This window comes from Sarcophilus harrisii, chromosome 1 (assembly GCF_902635505.1).
Source record: "Sarcophilus harrisii chromosome 1, mSarHar1.11, whole genome shotgun sequence".
Taxonomy (NCBI): domain Eukaryota; kingdom Metazoa; phylum Chordata; class Mammalia; order Dasyuromorphia; family Dasyuridae; genus Sarcophilus; species Sarcophilus harrisii.
The window spans coordinates 643,084,824-643,107,019 of record NC_045426.1 but is presented as its reverse complement, the minus strand read 5'-3'; the positions used below and the strand labels follow the sequence as shown (position 1 = coordinate 643,107,019).

Below are 22,196 nucleotides of genomic sequence, written 5' to 3'. Positions count from 1 at the left end.
TGGATTAGTTTTGATGTGTTCTCTGTCTAGTGCTTATAGAAATAGGAAAAGAAACGGCTCTGCGAAGTGCCATGGAGCCTGGAGGAGTGCATCTGGGCCCAGCTAAACAATTAGTTTAACTTTCTGGAAGGGTTGCCACCAGGAGAGGGCACCCTGATTCCAAGAATTAGAACTTCCTAAACTGGGGCTATCTTGGACTGGAACAATGCTTTACTTAGGCTATGCTGATGAACTTTCTTTTCCCCTACAGGTTTTGCCCAAGACTATCAGGATGAAGTAGCAGAGAAGCTCTTAGCTCTCAAGGATAACCTAACCAATCCTGATGTCACTATTCTCTTCCATACCTGCTACAGCATTGCCCAGGTAATAGCCACTAGAACCCTAGCCCTAGAATCCTACTTCAGTGGGACAGTGGAAGATGAAGTTTCCACAGCCAGCCTGTGAACAGCTTCAGCAAGGGGCGTTACTTAGATCTCTGCTGTAAGAACATGAGAAGCCTTAGAAAGTCAGGTGTCAAGGAGTTCAGTTAATGGTGGAAAAGACAGGGGGTGGGAGTGATGGGGTTGGGGGATGGAGAGGAAGGAGGGAGGGGGAGGGAAGGAAGGAGGGAGGGAAGGAAGGACCTGCTTTCAGTAATTCTTGTGGACAATTAGACTAGCAGATGTGGATCACATAGGGCAGGCACAAATCAGTTCTCTGTAGAGGAGTTACCTGGGAAATTCAGGTCAAAATGGAAAAGTCCCTCTTCTTTTTTTTCCTTAGTAGAATTTTAAATATATGTACAGATAGTTTTCAGCATTTATTTTTGTAAGATTTTATGTTCCAAGTTTTTTATCCCTCTCTCCCTTACCTTCCCCCTTCCCCAAGACAACAAGAAATCTGATACAAGTTATACTTAAACATATTTCTCTATTTGCCATGTTATGCAAGAAAAATCAGACCAAAAAGGAAAAAACCATGAGAAAGAAAAAGCAAATAAACAGCCACCCAAAAAAGCAAAGATACTATGCCTTGGTCCACATTCAATCTCCATAGTTCTCTCTCTGGATGCAGATGGTATTTTCCATGTCAAGTCTATTGTAATTTTCTTGGATCATAGCATTGCTGAGAAGAATTAAATCTATTAAAGATATAAATCTTGCTCTTACTATATACAATATTCTCTTGGTTCTGCTCACTTTACTCAGCATCAATTTATATAAGTCTTTCCAGGCTTTTCTGAAATCAGCCTGCTCATCATTTCTTACAAAACAGTAATATTCCATTATTTTCATATACCTTTTCAACCATTCCCCAGTTGATGGGCATCCACTCACGTTTCCAGTTCCTTACCATTCCAAAAAAGGCTGCTACAAACATTTTTTTGTTCATGTGTGTCCTTTTCCCTTTTTTAATGATCTAAAGGGGGTAGAGACACTGCTAAATAAGTTTGATAGCCCTTTGGACATAATTCCAAATTGGATCCATTCACAATTCCACCAACATTGTATGTGTCCCAGTTTTCCCTCATCCCCTCCAATATTCATCATTAATTTTTCTTGTCATCTTAGCCAATCTAATAATCCCTCTTCTCAATAAGAACCCTTTATAGGCTTTGTCTGTAGTGGCCACAGATGAGATACTAAGGTCTGAGTCCACTTTTAAAATCATACAATCCCTATCCCCTGAGTAATGGTACTTCTACCCCCTTAACAGAAACCTCAAGGCAATATTTGTTGGCTCTTAGCTTCACCTTCACCAGCAAGGGAGTTTGAGCTACATAGAAATTTATGAAGTGATCCAGGGGCTCCTGTACTTGGAATTTATGACCCCTTACTGTTCTCTTTGGAGAAGCCAGCTGGTAGGGGTTATTTAACAGCCAGTGGGTTAGGGACTTTTGTCAAGGCACTTGACCCTTCAATTAGGGTTAGAAGGAACATGTGACCCTATACCTATTAGTCTCTGGAAGGTCAATTTAGGCTACAGATTACAGACATCGTCCAGCTTAGGAATCTTTTGGCACCATCTGGCTTTTCTGAGTGAACTCCCAGGAGGCCCCAGTTATGGGGTGTTGCTGCAGTCTAATATAGTGGCCTATCAGGCGTGATTTGCTCTGGTATAGTCCTTTTCAGAGAGAAGAGATCAGACTGCATAGTTAAGAATGTCTGGTTAATAGCATTCTTAGCTGAAAATGCTGGAGCTGCTAGGAAGCCAGGAATTGAACCAAAGCTACAGTATTCAATGGGGAAGATCAGAGAAGCCCTGCCATACCCCATGTTTAGACCCCAAGAGATTTATTTTGTTATTGCCTCCCCTCACTCCTGCTTCTGTGTATCAGCTAACATCCTTTATGGATTCATCCTTAGTTAGCAAACTAAACAACTTGATTTAGCTGAATGTTGTGGGCAGAAATGAGAGGGAAATAGCAGACACTCAAGGCAGGCACTATCCTACTATTTAGTTATTATGCTAGCCTTTCTCCAGCTCTGAAGACCAGCTATACAGATGAGGATACCTCTCATAGCCTGAGCCATGATCTTAAGCTCTGAGAGAGCCTAGTATGGGCCCTAAGAAATGTCATATTCATTATTTATCAATAATCTACCTGTGCTAGACAATGTATATGAAAAGATGAAGAATCACATGAATCTTGACCTCAAGGAATTTATAAGGAAATAGGAGAATGACAAATAGAATCCTGTAACACAAGTTATTATGTGATAATTGTGGGAGAATTTTTTTTCCTCTGAGGCTATTGGGGTTAAGTGACTTGCCCAGGGTCACATAGCCAGGAAGTGTTAAGTGTCTGAAGCTAAATTTGAATTCAGGTTCTCCTGACTTAAGAGCTGGTGCTCTACCCACTGCGCCACCTAGCTGCCCCAATTGTGGGAGAAATTTGACAGAGAATAGAGATTGAGGATGAGGCTCATTTTCAGGTAGGGAATCATGAAAGATCTGATGGAAAAGGTGGCGCCTTGTCTGGTTCTCGAAGAGAAAGATTTTAGTGCCTAAATATGCAAGAGCCATCCTTGTTTGGCAGGATAAAGTCAGGTAGTCTGTTTGGTCTAGAAAATAGACTGTGAACAGAAGTAATGTGCAGTAAGGCTGGAGGAGAGGTGGGAGCCAGTTACTAAGATGTAGAGCATGTCTTTTATTCTTTGGAGACTGGTGACACTAAAGTCACTGGAGTATAACTGGAGTTATGGGAAGAAATGTGTCCATTTACTAAGTTGGGTTTTTTCCCTGCGTGTGGTCTCATCAGTTTGATGAATTCCCTCAGAGCTACTAGAACTAGGGGCACTCAGTTGATCTCTGCTGAGCCAAATGTGAAAGAAAGGATTTGGCACCTCCTGGAAGAGTACCTTGCGCTGCTGTGACTGCTGATTTAGCATTGGACAGATGACCTCTTTTGGATGGGCATGGTGCCAGGCAGCAATGATTGCTGGGAGCTGGGAACACAGATTTCTTTGGGCACTTTATCCTGTTCTACCCCCTACCATAAGCTTGGAACAAGATGGTTCCTCACTTTATTGGGAAAAGAGGTTCTGGAGTTTCTCCCTAATGTACACTTTAAGATTTGATTTTCTCCCAGACTTTGGCCTGGATGAAATGTTTTAATAATTTCATTCTAAAACCTGAAAGAAAGATCTGTGCTGGAAAAACTGACAGCCCACGCCTTCCATCATCCTAGCTAGCCTCCAAGGTACCTTTGGTGGCAAATAAAAAGTGATGGCCCATATTTCTCCTCCCCAAATGCCCATGATTACAGCATCTCCTCTTGTTAATGGATGTTGTTGCCTTTTGGTCTTTCTTTCTGATCAGAAGCTGTATATCTAGTCATTAAATGACAGGCTTCATACCAGCTACATTCTCCATGATGGCAAGACCGTAGCCATAGCCTTTGCCTTGAGCTGGGTTAGAGGAATGGAAATTTCCATTTCATTCTGAATCTCATGTTACTTAGTACAATTTGATGGACTAAAAGAAAGAAAACTGTTGCTTGGTGTGCAGAACCTATTAATCAAATACAATTTAACACATGCCTTGCAACTGTCCCTTCCTCATTCCACTCCACTCCCTGCTTTTTACCTCTTGCTCAGGTAACAGTAATCAAGTGAATATTACTATTGCTACTAGAGAGGACAAGACTATCTACTGTGCTGTGGCTGTCCCGAGAATTCCTATGACTGCCTAGACCAGGGCTTCTTAACCTCTTTTCTGTCGTGGACCTTTGGCAGTCAGGTAAAGCCTATGGATCTTATCTCAGAATGCTGTTTTTTAGATGCATAAAATAAAATACATAGGATTTCCACTAAATTGAAAGTTATAAAAATGCTTTTAATAAACTGTACCCAGGTTTAGAAACTTTGGCTTAGACCAAAATTCCCTTTCTTGGACACTACACTCAAACATTTGTTGTATTTCCCCAGTAAACCATATAATAGACCTTACTAACTATTTGTTGATTGATTGATTGAAAACTGTGTTCTTGATAGATGATAAAAACTCATCTCGGGATGAATGAAGCGAGTGAGAAAGAACTAAATGGGGTATTCACATAAGGAACCTTAATTCCAACAGTTGTTTCTCTCAGAAACAAAATCAATTCCTCCTTAGGTAGTGGAGCCACTATTGGCCAGGCCTGTTTTAGGAAATGAAAAGACAGCTGTTATCCTTAGCACTTTTCATCCTGAAGGGTATATACATGTAAGAGAAGATAAGGAGAAAGAAATAGGAGCTTTCTTACTCCCCTAGAATTAGAGAGAAGACTTATTGAGAAAGGGTAGACATGATTGCTGTCTTCTGCCATTTGAAGGACAAGCAGTGGGAAAAGGGAACAGTTTCTCTAGTACTAGAAGAAATAAGAATAATGGGTAGAAGTTAGAGAAAGGCAAAATTTGACTCAATATGAGGAAAAATTCTAAATGATGACATCATTTCAACAGTGGATGAAATTGGCTTCGAAGTTAGTGAATTCCTTGCCGTGGGGATGTTCTAGCAGAGAGGAAATGCTATAGATGGGCTTAACTGGGTAAAGGGTTGGACTAGACAGATGCAGCTGCTCAGCTCCCTTCCTGCTCCAAAACTCTATGATTTTCTCTGCCTGGAAGGGGCTTAACCTTACCTTCCTGCCTTCAATTTATCCATATCATTTGCCACTTTCTTTGTTCAGTCACAGAATTATTTCAGTATTTAACAAGCACCTATTATGTGCTCATTTGATTTTTACAAAATTACTGTGAGGTAAGTGCTATTATTATCCCCCATTTTATGGCTAAGGAAACTGAGGTAAACAGAGGTTAAATGACATAGCTAGTAAGTGTTTGAGGCCTTCCTGACTCCAAATTCTATACTCTGTCTACTGAATCACCAACTATCCTAGACCTATAATGTGTAAGGCCTAGTACTGAATGCTAAAGCTATAAGGACAGTTCCCTACTCCCAAGGAGTTTATAATTTGTTTTTGTGAATATTTTATATACAACTAGTATTGATGAATCTGTTCCTCTGCTCTTCCCTACTTATTTCAGGATTGTTTTGTTAAAAGATTACAAAATAAAGAAGGAAAAAAAGAAGACCAGAAAAACTACCTATCACATGAGCCATGATGGGCAGCTTATGTTTTAACCATATAGTTTATCCATAGTTTACAGCTTATCTGTATGGCTTATCTGTATCCACAGTCGCCTATAGAACTTTGTGGCAAAAAGAATGGATGTATTAGTCAGTTTCTTTTAGCATAATTTCAAGTTTGTTTCTGGGATAATTGGACCATTTCATAGCTCTGTTGTTGTTTAGTCATTCAGTTATGTACAGTTCTGTGTCTTTGTGAATTGTACTGTCCATGGAGTTTCCTTGACAAAGGCACAGCAGCAGTTTGCTGTTTTTTTGTCCAGTGGATTTAGGTAAACAGGGTATGCCCAGGGTCTTACAACTTGAACTCAGGTCTTCCTGACTCCAAGCCTAGTGCTTTATCCACTGAGCCATCTAGCACCCCTGCACTACATTGAATACAGGGTGCCTATCTTTCCCTTTGATATTTACTATTTTCTTGTCTTGTCATCTTTGCCAGTTTGCGAGTGTGAGAAGAAACTTCATTTGTTTTTATTTATTGTTCTCTTGGTGCTGGTGTTTTGAAGCAATCTCTTATATGGTTTTTTATCGTTTACAATGCTTGTCTTAAGAACTGTATTCACATCCTTTAACCATTTATCTTTGAACAAGGGCAAAGAACTTACATTTTACTGGAAATCTTCCCTAAATCTATTCAGGTGCCAAGTTGTCTCTCTTTTCTATTTTGAACGTCATAGTACTTTGCAATTAACCCTGCACTCTCTTGATTCTCCTCCTCCTTTTCTGACGACTGGATCATCATTGGTGTCCCATCCCTTAACCATGGGTATCTCCCCAGACTGTCCTAGGCCTTCTTTTTTCTTTTGCATCTTTTCTCTCTTGGTGATTTTATCAACACCCATAAATTTAATTATTTTCTATAACTATATTGTACATACTTAGCAAATGTTTATTAACTTTAATTTAGCTCTTCCATCTCCCCAGGGAAGATACAGTGTAGGGCTTATATGTGAGTCCTGATCTGAGCAACTAGGGACCTAAATCTGACATATCATGAGCACTTTGATTCTTAGCACACTGACTTCCTTCATAAGTATTTGACTTTACATTGCCTGGATCTCAGGTGGAGATTCATATTAAGTGAATCTTAATGTGATCAACAAGAGATCTCTTAGGAACTACCTTCTCCCTACTTCTGAACCACTGTACATTATGGATATTAGCCTTTATTGATTCCAATATTTTACTTAAATTGCACTTGAAAGAAAAGTTGGTCTTATGCAGGAATAAGCTTTACTATTGTTGGATGGAGAGGGGGTTGATAGTTACCATTTGTACTTTTTGCCTTTCCTTAGTCCTTTGCCGCCTGGGCCACTCAGACATTCAAGGGCAAGAGTTCAGATTCCTAATTATTTTCAAAACTTAAGTGGCTTCATTCACAGTGTGTAATTGTTTTTATTACTTCTCTCACCCACTGGAACCTAACTAGAGTGTCTTAGGGCTGGGGAATGTATCTGAATCTTTTTCTCCATGGTTCCCTGCCATTTAACTTTTTTCTCTGCAGATTATTGGAAAGCGCTTACCACCAGATCAGTTTATTTCCCTTCTCCTGACAACATTTGAAGGGCTAAAAGATCCTGATGTGAACTGTGCACGTGCTGCCACAGTCATTATCAACTGCCTGCTGAAGGAAAGAGGAGCTGTGTTACTGGAGAAGGTAAAGAACTGTGTAGGCATTGAAGGAGCCTTCTATCCTTTCCCCCGTAGAAGGTGATTTTGGAATTTATGAGTCATTAACTGGAAGGCTTCGTTTGCAGAGGCCTAGTTGTTACCTGTCTCTTAAAAGTGGAGAAGAGAAATAGTAGTGAGATGAATGACAATTTAGGCTCATGACCCATTCTTACCATATTCCAGGAGAAGGATCTACTCTGAACAACTCAGTGAGCTCTGCAAGAGCATGAGAAGACAAGTTGTTATAGAATATTTCCTAAATTGGAACCCTGGGGCTCTACCACAAAATGCCCCTGACCCTCTTGATGCTGTCTTAGAACCTCCATCCACCTCAGTCAAGCTAGGCTTTAAGGCAGCTAGATTTTAGCTTGCCTTGGTCACTTCATCCAGAGAGTTTTCTTTGTTCCCCCCAGAGTGATGCTGTTTTGTCAAGGAATAAAGCTTTCCCAAAGACTCCTGTCTTAGCTATGCAAGGAAATGAGGGTTTAAAATCTGAGTCCCCTTTTCCCTAGTCAGAAACCAAAAAAGTCTTCTCCCCCTGCCCCTTTTCCTTGGACATTTTCCTATGTGGCACTTACACTGTTTAAGATTGTCCTGCCTGACTCTCCATGCCTCTTTAGGCCCTGAAGGTTTCACTTCAAAGTCAGCTAGCAAGGCCCTAGGGGCAAACTGAATATGGGTGGAAATCCTGACCTGGAAGGTTTAGCAGGGAGAACAATTCTTGGAGAAGCAGGAGTCAAAGGTTTTAACATGCCTTCTCTTTCCTTTTTAAACTTTGGATTGAATTTTCTTTTCATTTCCACCCACTGACATTTGGGGGTTGTAATTGGAAACACCAGTTTTCTTCCTTTCTTGGCTTTCCTGTTACTTCTAGAATTGCTGCAAAGATCCAGATCTTTACCTATTAGAGTTGGCTGTACCTGGAATTGTTCCAGTCTTGATGACTCACCTTTTAGTCCCGTGCAATCCAGACTAGATCCTGAAACCAAAAGTGATGTTAATTCTTCCCAAGGGTTTGGGGGAAGGTCCTAGATCAGCTAGTGAGGAGGGGCAAGGAGGGATGCATTTGGCAGCATCACCTGAGGGTTGACTATAACTCTGAATTTGCCATTAGTAACATAGTTTGTTTTCTTTGTCAGAAATTATCTGTTTTCTATTCTGAGACAAAAGTAGCTTACTTGTGGTGGGGATAGCATGACTTTGGAACTAGTCTATTGTCATTTTAGTGAAGGCCTTAATGATACTAACTGAACAGAACCTGCCTTGTGAGTTTGCTACTTGGTTCTGCATCCTGTTTCCCAGTTACCAGGACTGGGATTCTTAAATAAGACAGATAGATGAACTTGAGTGTTTGAGGAGAAGGAGTGGAGATAGAAGTATTGGTTCTGCAAAAGGCTTGGGGGAAAAGTAATGAAGTATTTATGGTCTGTGTAAAGGTCCTATTCACAGTGAACAGTGCTTAGTCAAGTAAGATATTGATGGGTTCGGTATCCAAGGAATTTTCAGTCAGGGAGATACATTTGACACAGCTATAATACAAATTAGGATCTGGTGAGGGGTGAAGGAGGGAATATAAGCAAAGTGTCACAAGAATTCAAAGAATGGAAAAGTCATTTCTATCCTGGGAGATCAGGGAAAGAAGCACAGGTATGAAGCATTTGTGCTACTTTTTGATACAAATTTGTGCTCTCTTTTTGATAAATGATTGAAGGATATTACAGGCAAGGAATGCCGCATGAACAAAAGCAGGAAAGCAGGGGATATGTTCACAGAAAAGCAGCCAATCTGGCTTGGCTAGAACATGGGAAGCTTATGAGAGTCAAGGCTAGAATTCTCTATGATTAGAAAGATACTTCCACCTAGTCTGTCTTATTGTGTTTCCCCCATAGGGTTTAGCACATGATTCAGTATATGGATACTTATTAACGCCTAAATGAGCAATCCAAAACTAAGTTGTTGAGAGAGTGTGTATGAGATATAAACTTCAAAGGAAACTGGGGAGAGACCCTGTACAGGCTGCTAACTGGGTTTGCCTAAGAACCATATTTGAAACCATATTTGAACAGGAAAGATTTCAGTTGAATCTTATTTGGGAAGTTGACTGACTTTGGTTTCCTGGAATCTCTTCCCTGGCCTGAAAAAGAGGGGAAGTGGCCATCGCTTATCCTTTGGCCCCTTGATATGTTGTTTGTGACATATTTCTCTCTAGGTGCCTGAGATAGTGGGCCTGATCCATGCTAAGTTATGTGAGGTCAAGGACGAGCATGTGGCAAAGGCTATCCAACAGAGCGTGTATCTCCTTGCATCTCAACATAGGGCAGCAGTGGTGGCCAGTCTCTTGGCCAGTCCCTTGCCCTTCGACAGGTATGATTTTTATGGGGTATGGTCTGCTGGCGGGGCTGGTTCTGTAGTTGTAGAGGAAGTTCCCTCAGCACTTCTCCAGGGCTCAGCGTTTTCTCATTAATATATATGGTACAATCACTTATTGGATTTGGTGTAGTATCCTCAGACTCTGAGTCTGAGCAAGTGACAGGGCTTTTCTTCCCTGATCCTGCCCTGACATCATGGCCACCCACACTGAGCCTTCTATTAACATAGTCCAGACACCCTCATCTGTGAGGTTCCTTCATGCCTCAGCTGTCACCCTGTCATTCCTCTAGTCATTCCCTACATGCAGGCTGCTCTCCTTTCTCATCATTCTAGGACAAAGGTGAACGGGAAGTAGAGCACCAGGGTGGGATAAAGGGGCAGGCCTCATCTGCCCCAGCAGCTGTAGGCCTGAGGTTGCCCCTCAGCACCTGGTCTTGTTGGAGTGGAGGCTCAGCTGGGACCAAAAGGAGGAAAGAGGAGGAGAGTGAAAGGCTAGCCTGTTTAGTGTCCACACCTGCTCTTTAATTCTTTAAGTTCTTAATTCTTGTGGCATTTTTTTTAAAGAAAATTGTTTTCCACCAGGCATGGAGTCCACCACAAACTCATTACGATATCAGGCCAACTTCTGACATTTAGTAATGGAATTATGGAATCTTAGATTCGAAAGGAATCTTTTCAAATCTCCTTCTCTATACACCATGGATGCTCTTCCTTGAATCTTTCTCTTCCTTTGGCTTGACACTGTGCTGATTTCTATCTCCCTTTGCAAATATTCTCTCTCCCTTTTACTGACTCCTATTTTTTCCTGTAACTTCCCCCTTTGGACATTTAGCCAAGACTCAGCCCTTAATCTTTTGCCATATATTTTTTTTTTATGTTCTTAATCCTAGCAACCTAATCCTTTTTGGTGGCTTGATTTATCCATTTGCAACTCCAGCACTATAATGCAAATGATTTCCAAAAGTTTATTTCTAGTCCAGTTCAGTTACCTGAGTTCTAGACGCATCACTTGGCCTGCTGGACTTGATTCATCTTGTCACTCCTTCAGATTTATCATACTCAAAACCAAACTTCTTCTAAATTAGGGGGTTTTATCCTAAAGTGAACTACGAGAGTATCTATAACTGTGGATAGATTTCAGAGCATCTGAAAATTATGTAATTGATTTTTTTGTAATCTTTGTAATTTGTTTTGTGCACTTAAAAATATTACTTGAGGGGCATAGAGAGCACCTGCCCTGGAATCAGGAGGACCTGCATTCAAATCTGGCCTCAGACACTTAATGCTTGCTGTGTGACCCTGGGCAAGTGACTTAACCTCAATTGCCTTGCCATAAAAAATTACTTGAAAAAGGGATCCACATGTACAACCATAATCTTTAAGTCTTGTTAGTCTTTTTTTGAAGATGCCTGCTATCCATTCCTTCCTCTGTATCCTCATGGCTACCTGCCTAGTTCAGGTCCTAATTAATCATCTCTTCCATAGGTTACTGTAATGATCTAGTATTTCCCATGGCTTGTACTGAGCATGCAGCCAGAATAATCTTCTTTAAATATGGTTTTTATCATGCCTATGTTCTGATCAGAAACCCTCAATGATTGTCTGCCTCTTGGAGCTTCAAGTTTGACTTCTGCTTTTCTAGACCCTCTGTTACCTGGCTCGACCATCTCTAACCAACCTTATTTCTTACTTCCTTCTAGTAAGCGCTTTCCACTTCATCCAGGAAACCACAGTATTTTGGAAACGTACCTTTCTTGGAATCTTTCCACTCCCTTCTGATCTTCTTTCTCTTTCTCTGCTGGCTTTTCTCCTTATGCCTACAAATATATTAAGGGCTTCTTAACCTTAAGAAAAAAAACAAACAAAGTTCTTCCTCGTTTTGCCTAAACCAGCATCTACTTCTCCTTTTTTAGAAACACTTACTTCAACTCCCCCTCATCATGTCAGGGATGCTGATGGCCTTGTCTCAGTCCTTTGTTGAATTTGGCCTTTCCACGACCATTAACTTCATTTATCTCCATTGTTTGCCTAGTTCCTCTTCTGTTTCTGTGATGCTGCTCCTTCCTGAGTCTCTTATTTCTCCGAATACTCTGTCAGCTTATCTTTGGATTAATTTTTTTCTCTAGCACTGTGGCTGTCCTGAAGCTCTGTACTCAACTCTCCTGTCTTTCTACTTTTTCCCTTTGCAATCACATGTGTTCCATGACTTCCTGTATATAGCCCTATGTAGATATCTCTCATATCTTTATGATAGCTCCATTGAATTCCAGTCCCACATTTTCAACTTCTTGTTTAACATCTTTTGGATGTCCTAGCAGTAAGTTCAACCCAGCACATTCAAAAATGAACTCAGTTTCCTCAGCATATATGTTCCTCCACTCACCTCTCTATTTCTGTAGATGACTCATCCATTTTTCTAAACAACCAAAATAAAATCTTCAGAGTAATATTTCTTTGACTTCCTTACTCTTTGGTGTCCATTTTGTTGTTAGGTGCTATATGATTCTGCCTATGAAATTGTGGTACACAATATTATGTTACAAATTTAGAATTCATGCTAGCAGAGAAATACCACTAGATAGAGAACTGGATCTTCTACAGCTTGTATATTCTTGTTGCTACACAGCTATTTGCTTGTTGTCATCTGCATTAGATTGTGAGCTTAAGAGAAGGGACTGTTTATATATATATATATATATATTTTTTTTTTTTTTTTACCTATCTAACATTCTCATGACCATGCAAAAATAGGTGCTTAATAAACTCTTATTGAATTGCAAAATGAAAATTTCCATATATTAGTAATATTAACAAATATCCTAAGTGACCCTCCTATTTCATAGTCTTGTATATGTGACCCTCATGATAACTGGAGAAGACTACAGCTCTTTTCCTCTTCCCCCAACCACCTATTAGAAAAAAAGAGAAAATCTTTTTTTTTTTTTTTTTAAACAAATAAGCATAGTCAAGCAAAACAAATTCTTGGTCAGTTCTTACTAGTAGAGAACACTGGCCGTGGTTTGTGGCAGGGTGCAAACTATTTCATTCATCTTGAGTCTCAGTTTTCTTATTCATAAAAAAGGAGTTGTACCACTGAGAAGAAAACCTGGAAGTATTATATAAATGTGAGTTATTTAGGAACCTGCCTATGCACCTTCTCCACATTGCCTCACTGCTGACCCATCCAAAGCTTCTATCTTCCACACGCTCTAGGTGGTGGTCCTACTTTATCGCTGTCAGTGAGTGTAAGATGAGTGCCCTATAAATGTGGCATACTCTTATTGGGAGCTAGGTCTAAGAAGGGCCTACTGATTTAGAGAGGTCCCAGGGGCTCTGATCCTCTGGGTGGGAGGAGATGCTCTGCCCCTCCCTGTATTTCCCTAGAAACCTACCATTAGTAGGTTAAAACCCTGAAGGCTCCAAAATAGCCTGAAGGTAGATGTTCCCCAGGACCTGGCAGCTTTGTTGAGTTTTTATATCATGGAGTTGATTGTGATGAGGGCCACTGCTGTCTTTTATTGCCCACTCAGAACTGAGACCATGGCTGGTTCCTGGAGCCTCCCAGAAGGGCCCAGCTGGGCTTCTGTGATGACCATTGTTTCGCCCCTCTGTTGGCATTTAACATATGCTCACATATTATTGATTACTTTGTCATATATACATGATGTCCCTCCAACTAATCTTTAAAAGTTTCTGGTGGACAAGAAGTATGTATTTTCTAACTGAATATTCCTTAGAGTCCTAGAATACGAAGTGCCTTAAGCCCAGCTTTGTGGAAGCCCATAGATTTTTGGTAAATGTCTTTTTATGATCATGAGGGGTGGTGGTGACTTTTTCCCTGCCTTCTTTGCTTTATTCAGTCACACCTGTTCCCTTTGGAGGGCTCTGGCCACAGAACCCACTCTCACATCCCAAATCTTGGAGCTGCTTTTAGACAAGATGAATAAAGATGTCCCATTTACGGAGAATAAGTCCTTCCTGTTGAGCAGCAGTTATGACCGGGTGGCCACAGTGGTCCCTCTTGCTGTAAGTATACCACAGTGATCCCTTTTGCTGTAAATGTCGTGGATTTAGTCTATCCTCTCCCTAGGCTTTGGTGAGCAGTGTACTGGATTTCCAATGGGCAGTGATGGTTGAGGGGTAGATAGTGGATTGATGACTTTGGGGAAGGAGATGAACCCTTGGAGTAGGTATATAGCCGACCCTGAGGCTCTGGGATAATATTTGACAGGTAAGCCTCCCCTGGCTCCTCTCCTCCCATCTGGCACTTAAACCTATCACCAAGCCACCAGTACCCCAGAGGAAGATTTATTTTCCCTTAATGAATACACCCCACATGCTTCTTTCCCTTTCTTTGGCACTTGGTCTATCCCCACTCTTGTTCTTAGGAGTATGGATGGAATAATATCATGGGCAGGTTCTATAGAGGATGGCCCTAAAGACCATGGCATGCATTCCTTTGTGCTCTTCCAAGGTCTTTCACCCCTCTCTCCTCCTCTCTTTTCTTCCCTAGAATGTTTTGGGGGCTTGGAGATGGGATGGCAGTGGAGGGCACAAGAGATCAGCAGGAAAGTCTTGACCTTTCTAGAAGATGTGATTCTGGACATCACTGCCTGAAATGCTCTTTTCATTTCCTCTCCTCAGGTGTCTGCACCAGGCCCTGCTTGGGGAAATAACGCATCACCATATAATGCCTATTAGCTCTAAGCTCTAGCCTCATAAAAGGGCTCTCAGGTGTTCATCCCCAAGGGAGATCATTTTGCATTTTATCCCTTTAAAAAAAAAATAAACCCAGCTTGGCAGCTTTTTAAGCAGTAAAACAGCTGTGAAAATTTCCTCCTCTTCTCTGAAGAGCCGAGTACAGATGGTACAGGATCAGTCCCTGTGAAAGCCAACACTCTGCCCCTCCCTCCCTCCCTTGTGCACGTTGCAGTCACCCCCAGTGTGTTTGGTACTGGGTAATTACCGTGCTCTTTAAATCAGCCGGAATAAGGTTATGCAAGTGTAATGTTTGCATGTGTGTAGTCTTCCTGCCCATAAAATCTGAGCTGTCAGATCTCCTGGTCTCCCCTCCCCGCCAGCAGAAAATTCCAAACTCCTAAGCATTTCAGTTTGAAAGTGAAAGTCTCCTTAATGGTGGCTTTTGTGCCTTGTTTCCTTCAGTCCCTTTCTGGGTACTGTAGGCCTCCACACCAGAGTAGCAGCGAGCCTGTAGAATCATCCTGGCCTCATTACAGAGCCGGAATTGGGAAAGAGAACTAAGAGCTGGCTTCCTTTGTTTCTATAACTGTCTGAGCCTAACTCAGTCAGGTATTGTGGTAGTGCTGGAGATCCTTGCTTTAATCCTCTTCTTTTTTGTCCCCCCCCACCCCCTTCTCCTCCAGGCCACATGTGCTCTGTATGAGATCATGTCTGCTCCAGAGTCTGGGGCAGCAGTGATGGGCCTTTACCCTGAGCTGTTTGTGACTCTCCTATTGCGAGTCAGCTGCACTGTGGGTGTCCAGCTCCCCCGGAACCTGCAGGCCAAGGAGAGGAAGGGTGCCAACCCCCGCCTAGCACCCAGAAACCTTGAACCCTGCAGGTAACTCATCTTGGATGAGGTTTCAGTTTCCACAGGGAGAGAGCCACCAGCCATGTGGAATTGATTATTTTTCATAAACATAATCACACATGAGACAGAGAGAGAAAGGTTGGGGGGAGAGGGGGAAAAGAAGAGGGAGGGAAGTAAGCAGGCAGGGAGGGAGGGAAGGAGGGAGGGATATAGAAGGAGATAGGAATGGGAGAGAGAGACAGAGAGGGGAAGAGGGAGAAGGGGAGAAAGAATGTGTTCTAATGATTGACAAAACAATTCTAGGGTTATGATAATGATAGTAAGAGAGGCCATGTTTGTCTTGGGATGAGGGTTTAACCCAGTAAGTAATTCTTTGGAGAAAATTTTCCTTTTTTCCTTGACTAAAATGAAGGTATATTTTAGGTTTTATTGAGTATATTTACAAAATGTGCTCATGGCTTATATAGCTTTCCAAAATTTATGAGGGATTCAGAAAAAAAAAAGGCAGTTTTAGTAGGGAGGCATAATTTCATGGTAATAATACTAATCTTGAAGTTGGAGAGACCTGAGGCCAGATTATGACTGATTCTTCATCTGTTTTTCTTCATTTTTAAAATGAAAATCATCATCATACCTGCAGTGCTTATTTCCTCAGAGTTGTAAAGGTCAAATGAAATAATATATGTAAATTGTATTGCAAACCATTATGTAATTATCAGCCATTATAATTTCTCTGACTTACATAGGAACACACTAAATTCACTTTTTTCTTCTTCTTTCATACACATAAGCAAACCTCTTGGGCTTGGAGCTTTTGTGGGAGAAAAACAATGATTAGGAATAATGAACACTCCCTGTCTCTCCTTCTTGTGTTTATCCTAAATGGGAATAAAGCATGGAGAAGGGCAACCTGGAATAAATTTGGGTAAAGTGGCCAGGCCTTTCCTTTCTTCCTTGGCTTTGTCTTTGGGGTATGAATATTGATTGAACTTCGCACTGTTGGTAGATCTGTAGTAGTATTCTGTTGGCATTAAGAATCTATAGGTGCTCAACAGCATGGGAGCCAGGCTCATCCTTCATCCTGTAGTATTTGATAAAATGGTAGTTGGATTGAATTCTAGAAATGTGCAGATGTTTGGATCACAAGTACTTAATCTGAAAGAACTTTTCCTTCCTTGGCAGAAGTTTTATTGGGAATGAGAGTGGGGGTGGGGAATAGAGGATGGAGGATGGTTCAAGGACTGTATTGAGTTCCTGCTCAGAAACAGTGACCTTTTAAAATGCATTCATTCTCTGAAATAACTCTGATTCTTAAAACCAACCAAGTGGTTTCAAAGCCCCATTAGACACTTGAGGATGAAATTGGTGGAATGATTTCCATAGCTTTGAATGGGATAGTGCAGGGACCGTGGGAAGCCAAGAATAACATAGACTTACTTAAAAGTCCAAAAGGCCCTTGCAACAGTCAAATAATATTCTTGTGGCCCAAGTGAAAAAGGACAGTCCCACTGATCTGTAGGGAAATGATTTTCCCTCTAAATAACAGCTTCTTTCTCTTCTTTGAACAGTGTCTCCTGATTTGTTATTTAGGTACCAGGTGTTCCTTGTTGGGATATAATAGCTTTCATGTTTAAAGGGTTTTTTGGAGAGTTAAGAAATCTCCACAAAAGTTAACTCATCAATAATGCAATAGGTAAAAAGTGTAGCTACATTTTACTTGTAGGGAGTGTTGCGGGTATGGGAAGGATGAGAAGATAGTTGAAGCCCAAGCGTTTTCTAAGTTCCTATTTTGTTCCAGGCACCATGTTAGGGATGCAAAGAAAGGCAAAAACTAATCTATCAAGGAATCCACAATCTTATACAAGAGATACCAGGCAAATCTATTTACTAAATTGGAGAATTGTAGAGGAAGGCACTAGCATCAAAAAGGATTGTGAAAGACCTCTTGTAGAAGGCAAGATTTTAGCAGAGACTTAAAGGAAGTCAGAAAAACCTGGGTATAGTGATGCAGAGGGAGAACATTCTAGAATGGGGGACTGCTATGGAAAGTATGCAGCCTTGGAGCTTTATGTTCAAGTAATGATAATGACTAGTATCACTGGATAGCATAATACAAGGTGTGGGGGGGATAGTAAGATGTAAGAAAACTGAAAAAGTAGGAAGAGGCCAGGTTCCGAGGAGCTATAATAATCAAATAATGGATTTTATAATTTTGGAGTTTATTGAGAAATGGAATGACATGGTCACAACTGGGCTTTCAGAAAATCACTTTGAGAGCTAAGTGAAGGATATATTAGAGGGGGGGAAATTTTTGAGGAATTTGAGCAGGTTGTTACATAATCTGGGCATAAAATGATGAGAGCTTGCCACATAAACGTAGTCTAATGGGATTCAAAACCTCTTCTCACTTGGAACTTCAGCTAGGGAATGATTGATTTCAACCTGATATAAATGGTCAGTGGCTTCAGCATTGACTGATTATGGTCTGTTGAAAACTCTATGGAATCGTTCAGCTCATCTCTCTAGGATCATATTCTTTTTTCACTAACCCCTAATATGGCTCCATCAGCACAGAGTTCTTGAGATGCAACATAGGTCTTTGGCCCATACATAGCCTTCAGTGTATCATAAAAACATTTTGAATTTTTACTATCAGGATAAAACTGAATTTCATCTGTTTTCTTATGGAGCCAAGAATCCTGCATCTCTTTAAGTTTCAATTGTATTTTACTTTTGATGAAAATGAATGCTACCTTCCTGGAGATGGATGAACTATCCTGCTGGTATACTCTGTGGAGTTCTCATTTTTCATTTAGCAGCTTCTGAATTTCCCCATCATTTTGGTCAAATCAAATCTTGATGTTTATATATGTTCTGATCCAAATGAGCAAATGCAATGCTATGTAGCAAATCCCTAAAAGTTGCCCATTCAACTTCCTATCCATTGTATTTTAGTTAAATTTGCCCTCCAAGTTAGGAACAAACTGTTGCCTCTCAGAGAAGGACTCTAATCTGTGGACATTAATTCTTCTGGTAGTCTTTTTGCCTTGGATATGCTTTTTTTGAATTCAGTTTGGAGAGGATAAGTCTGTGGTCAATCCAGCACTCTGGTTGCCAAATTGCTGGGTAGGGGGTAAGGGAGTGGGGTGTGGGAATGAGGAGAGTGCAAAGAATCAAGGATGACACTAGGTTCCCTTCACAATAATAAGAAAGTTTGGAAAAGAGGGAATTTTGAAGGGAAAGATGAGTTCCATTTGGAACATGCAGAGTTTGTCTACATATAGGACATCCAGGTCAAAACATGCAGCAAAGAGGACAGCAAAGAGATTAGGGCTGAACAAATAGATGTGAGAATCATCTACAGAGTTGATCATTGAGTCCATGGGAGTTTGAGGAGATCATCAAATAAAGTTAGTTTAGAGGGAGAATCAAAAATCGCCTAGGAGTTATATATGGGTTTGGGAGGAGAGGATATTGCCAAGCTCTCTCCTTTGACAGTGTGGGTCAGCATACCCATACCTCCAGCTCCTCGGAGGCCTAGGATTTGCTTGCATTCCCTTCTCTCCCCAGTGGGCTCTGTTTTTGGAAGTTCTTTTATAGTTTTCATGCTAACCCCAAGAAGACAGCCTTGACTGTCTCCTCATCAGCCCAGTCTTTGGTTATGGCTTGCCTGGTGCCTATGGAGACCAGAAGCCTTGTGCCATTGTCTAGTCAGGTCTGAAGAACTAAGTGTCAGTTTGGCAAGAGTGGTGCTGGTATTAGTGATAGGCCCAGAGATTGATGGTTCCTTCTTTGTAATCAGACCGGGGTCCCGCAGAAAGCCCCTCAGGTCTCAGACAATGTAATCACATCTGTCGCATCCCAAGTGCCCTGTGTACTTGACTGTGTGGTGCTGCTGGCTTCTCAGCAGCATCCTCTGAACAGCAAGAGAGAGTGGCCAGAGATGGGATTAAGACCTTGGGCTAGAAATAAAAATGGAGCTGCAGGGGACAAATGAGAAGGCTCCCACTCTCCCCAGTTCTCTTAATGCTCTCATTCTGTGTTGCAGTCTTCTGAGAGGTTAGCCAGGCCAGGTCTGACACGACCAGGACCAGTTTGTGGCTGATAAATGTCAGGGGAAGTTAGAGATTTCCACCTTTAACTACCTTGTCTCCTTTATAGCCTGAAACAGATCGAAACCCTGCAGCCTCTATGGCGAGCACATAGACACCTACTCCAGAGATGGTGCTGAAGGAGAATGTCCAGGGCCTCTGTTTCTTTGCCAATACGTTTCTCTTTTTTTCTCCCACTTGAACAGTTTTAGTCACCCCCAGACTTCTGGCTACTAGTTTTGCCTGGTCCAGAGGTGGCCTCTAACCTACTGAGTCTGGTACAACCTGTCTGATCAGCCATTGGGTGGTGCTTTAAGTCTGGGCAGCTGCCACCGCAGCCTCAGCTCACCCAGTGCTCAGGATCATCTCATAAACTTTATTTATAGGAGGCCTATCTGCCAGAACCTTCTAGGCACCTCACAAAACAAATGGAAAATATGAAAGGGGACAGAGACAGTACTGAGCCTTGAGCAGAAGGATTCATTGCTGGAGCTGCCTTGCTATGGAAGGACCAGACCATAACATAACCTGTGAGATATCCCTTAGTACTACTGTAGGCTGCCAGCCCTCAGGGCCTCAGAGGTTAGCAGCCTAAAGTGATGCTTGTGCTGGGGCCACTGTCAGCCTGAGGCTCCTGTGAAGTCTTAAAGACTCAGTTGTAAGGAAGAGATGTGTCTGCATATCACTGTGGGAGAAGTATTTTCAGGGTTAGATGGATGAAGTAATACTTATCCTATCCACATCATTGTTGTATTTTGTACATGTAGCAAAATCCTAGCAGTGTTAAAAGTAAATGCTATGAAATTATATGCTTAGAAATAAGTATCTTTTAAGGGCGGGTAAAAGAGGTAAAAACAACCCTAGGGGTTAAGAAAAGGAAAAGAAATAGGAACACTCATCTAAATTGCTAATGGATTCCTAAGCCAAAAATGAGTTTTATCACTTTAAATTTGGTGTAGCTGATCAAAATTTAAAGTGATAGGCTCTCTTTTCAGCTTGGAAAGCTGCCACTAATTCAAATGGTGACTTTTCCAGCCAAAAAGCTGTAATGGATGGAAGCAAGTTATTATGTTGGATAAGAAAGCTGCTATCTGATTAGGATTTTATTCAGGACACATGTTTAATAAAATTGAGAAGCCACCACTACCTACCTCCTCAAAGAGAGGATTTGAATTAATCAGGTATTCTCTTTGCGTCACCTGAATGAAAATAACCCAGCATCAGACAGAATTTGTCGTTATCACAGCATCAGTGACACATGGGCTTTTTTTGGTCTAGTTCAGCCCTGTGTGGCAAAGCTGGGCTGTAGCACCCCGGCAGGTGGCCTGGCTCCTCTTTGAATGGCGCTGGCTTTGTTGTTGCCTCTCTGGTCTCATGGGCTGGCCTTGAGGCTGGCTCCTGCTCTGTCCTCCCTCTCAAGCTCTATGTAACAAGCCAGAAGAAACTTAAAAGACTCAGAGCAACTGTTTGTCACCCAGGAAAGTAAATCTGGAGGCAGCAAATGGCATCGTGAACAAGTTTAGAAGCAGAAGCCCTCTCCAGTGGCATGTGGTTGACCCAGTTCTGTCTGAGGTTCTAGACATTTGTACTCTGGGCAAAGTCACTCCTCACCACTTGAACAACTCAGCCCTTTAGTGACATCTCCCTACTCCTGATCAACAGGCTCGTGAGGGGTCCATTCATGAGTACTAGTCCATGTGCATATGGTCCCTCTTGACCCTCCCTAAATTGTAGTGTCCTGTGGCCCATTTATCTTTTCTTTCTTTTTCTCCTAGGAGGGTCAGAACAGAGAACTGAGACTCTCGCTCAGGTTTTGGCCTAACTTGCCCCAATTAATTTGTCCTGTTTCCATAAGCTATTTATTACATAATCTTCACCTTCACATCTCTAGTATTTACCCAGTCCATAAAGAAGCCCAAGGTAAAAGCTTTCTGGTTCCTTTCTGAATCCTGTCTGCTATTTATGCTATTGAGGACTGAAGATGCAGTCCTGTCTGAGCTCTCTGGTTCTCTGATTCCCAGCTGTGAAATCAGGGCCTGATATGTTTTTTTTTTGGGGGGGGGAGTTCCCCCTTTTCAGCTTGTGACTGGCATTGGGAACTGGGAGGGAATGGAGACAGAAAGCCCCAGAAGACATGGGACCTTTCTTTTGTCTGTCCGTGGACCTGGCAGTATGACAGAAAGAACTAAGAGTGGTTATGGCCCTGCCTCTCCAGGGCCCCTTTTATGCTTCAGCATCATCTGGAGATCCTCAGAATTGGCTACAAATGGAAAGAAATGTGATACGGGCTTCAGCAAAGACAATTTTTTCCCTCCTTCACCCATCTTTTCTTCATGCTGCAGGTGTGATTTCAGAGCTGTGGCGTTTATACAGCAAGGATAGTGAGGGGTCAGGCTTGGGATTGTGACAGGTCTGGAGCCCAGTGTGGCACATGCAGGCACTAGCCCAGGCAGCCATCATCTGCTTTTTGCCCTTCATGCAAACAGACGGTTCTGGCTGCCTGGCCCCAACGTCATTGCTGATTAATAGGGGAAAATAGTTTATCCGAAGTGGAGAAAAATGCACAGCCTCTAACTTCCAGACTTGCCCCAGGAGGTGGTTACAATATCAAAGTAATTTCCTGTAGGACTTTTGAGTTAGAAGGCTTCGTGGCTCCTAATGCCAGAGAGAGACCGTGAAGGTAAATAGGATAGCTTGGCTAGGAGCAACTCTGGAAGCCCCTGGCTTTTGTTGGAAAGGGAGGAAGCTCCTGTGGGATGCTGTGGAGAAAGGGAACTTAGAGCAAGAATGTTCATGGTCTACAATCAAGTGTTCTCAAAAGGCCAGCATCTCCCCAGCCTGACAGGAGAGTCTGGGCATATAGCAATGGGGGCCAGCAGAGTTAGCCCAGAGGCCCTCCC

The 22,196-nt window shown here is 41.9% G+C and overlaps 1 protein-coding gene across 7 annotated transcripts in view; it reads left to right on the top strand.

The window, feature by feature from the left end:
- MROH1 (maestro heat like repeat family member 1) overlaps positions 1 to 22,196 on the top strand; it is a 181,575-nt gene that overhangs the window by 116,892 nt on the left and 42,487 nt on the right. For all 7 annotated transcript variants that reach the window (XM_031947386.1, XM_031947384.1, XM_031947381.1 and 4 more), the window contains 5 exons: positions 251 to 363; positions 7,118 to 7,270; positions 9,494 to 9,648; positions 13,515 to 13,680; positions 15,039 to 15,235. In XM_031947386.1, coding sequence (XP_031803246.1) covers positions 251 to 363; positions 7,118 to 7,270; positions 9,494 to 9,648; positions 13,515 to 13,680; positions 15,039 to 15,235 — 784 coding nt within the window. The remainder of the gene's footprint in view (positions 1 to 250; positions 364 to 7,117; positions 7,271 to 9,493; positions 9,649 to 13,514; positions 13,681 to 15,038; positions 15,236 to 22,196) is intronic.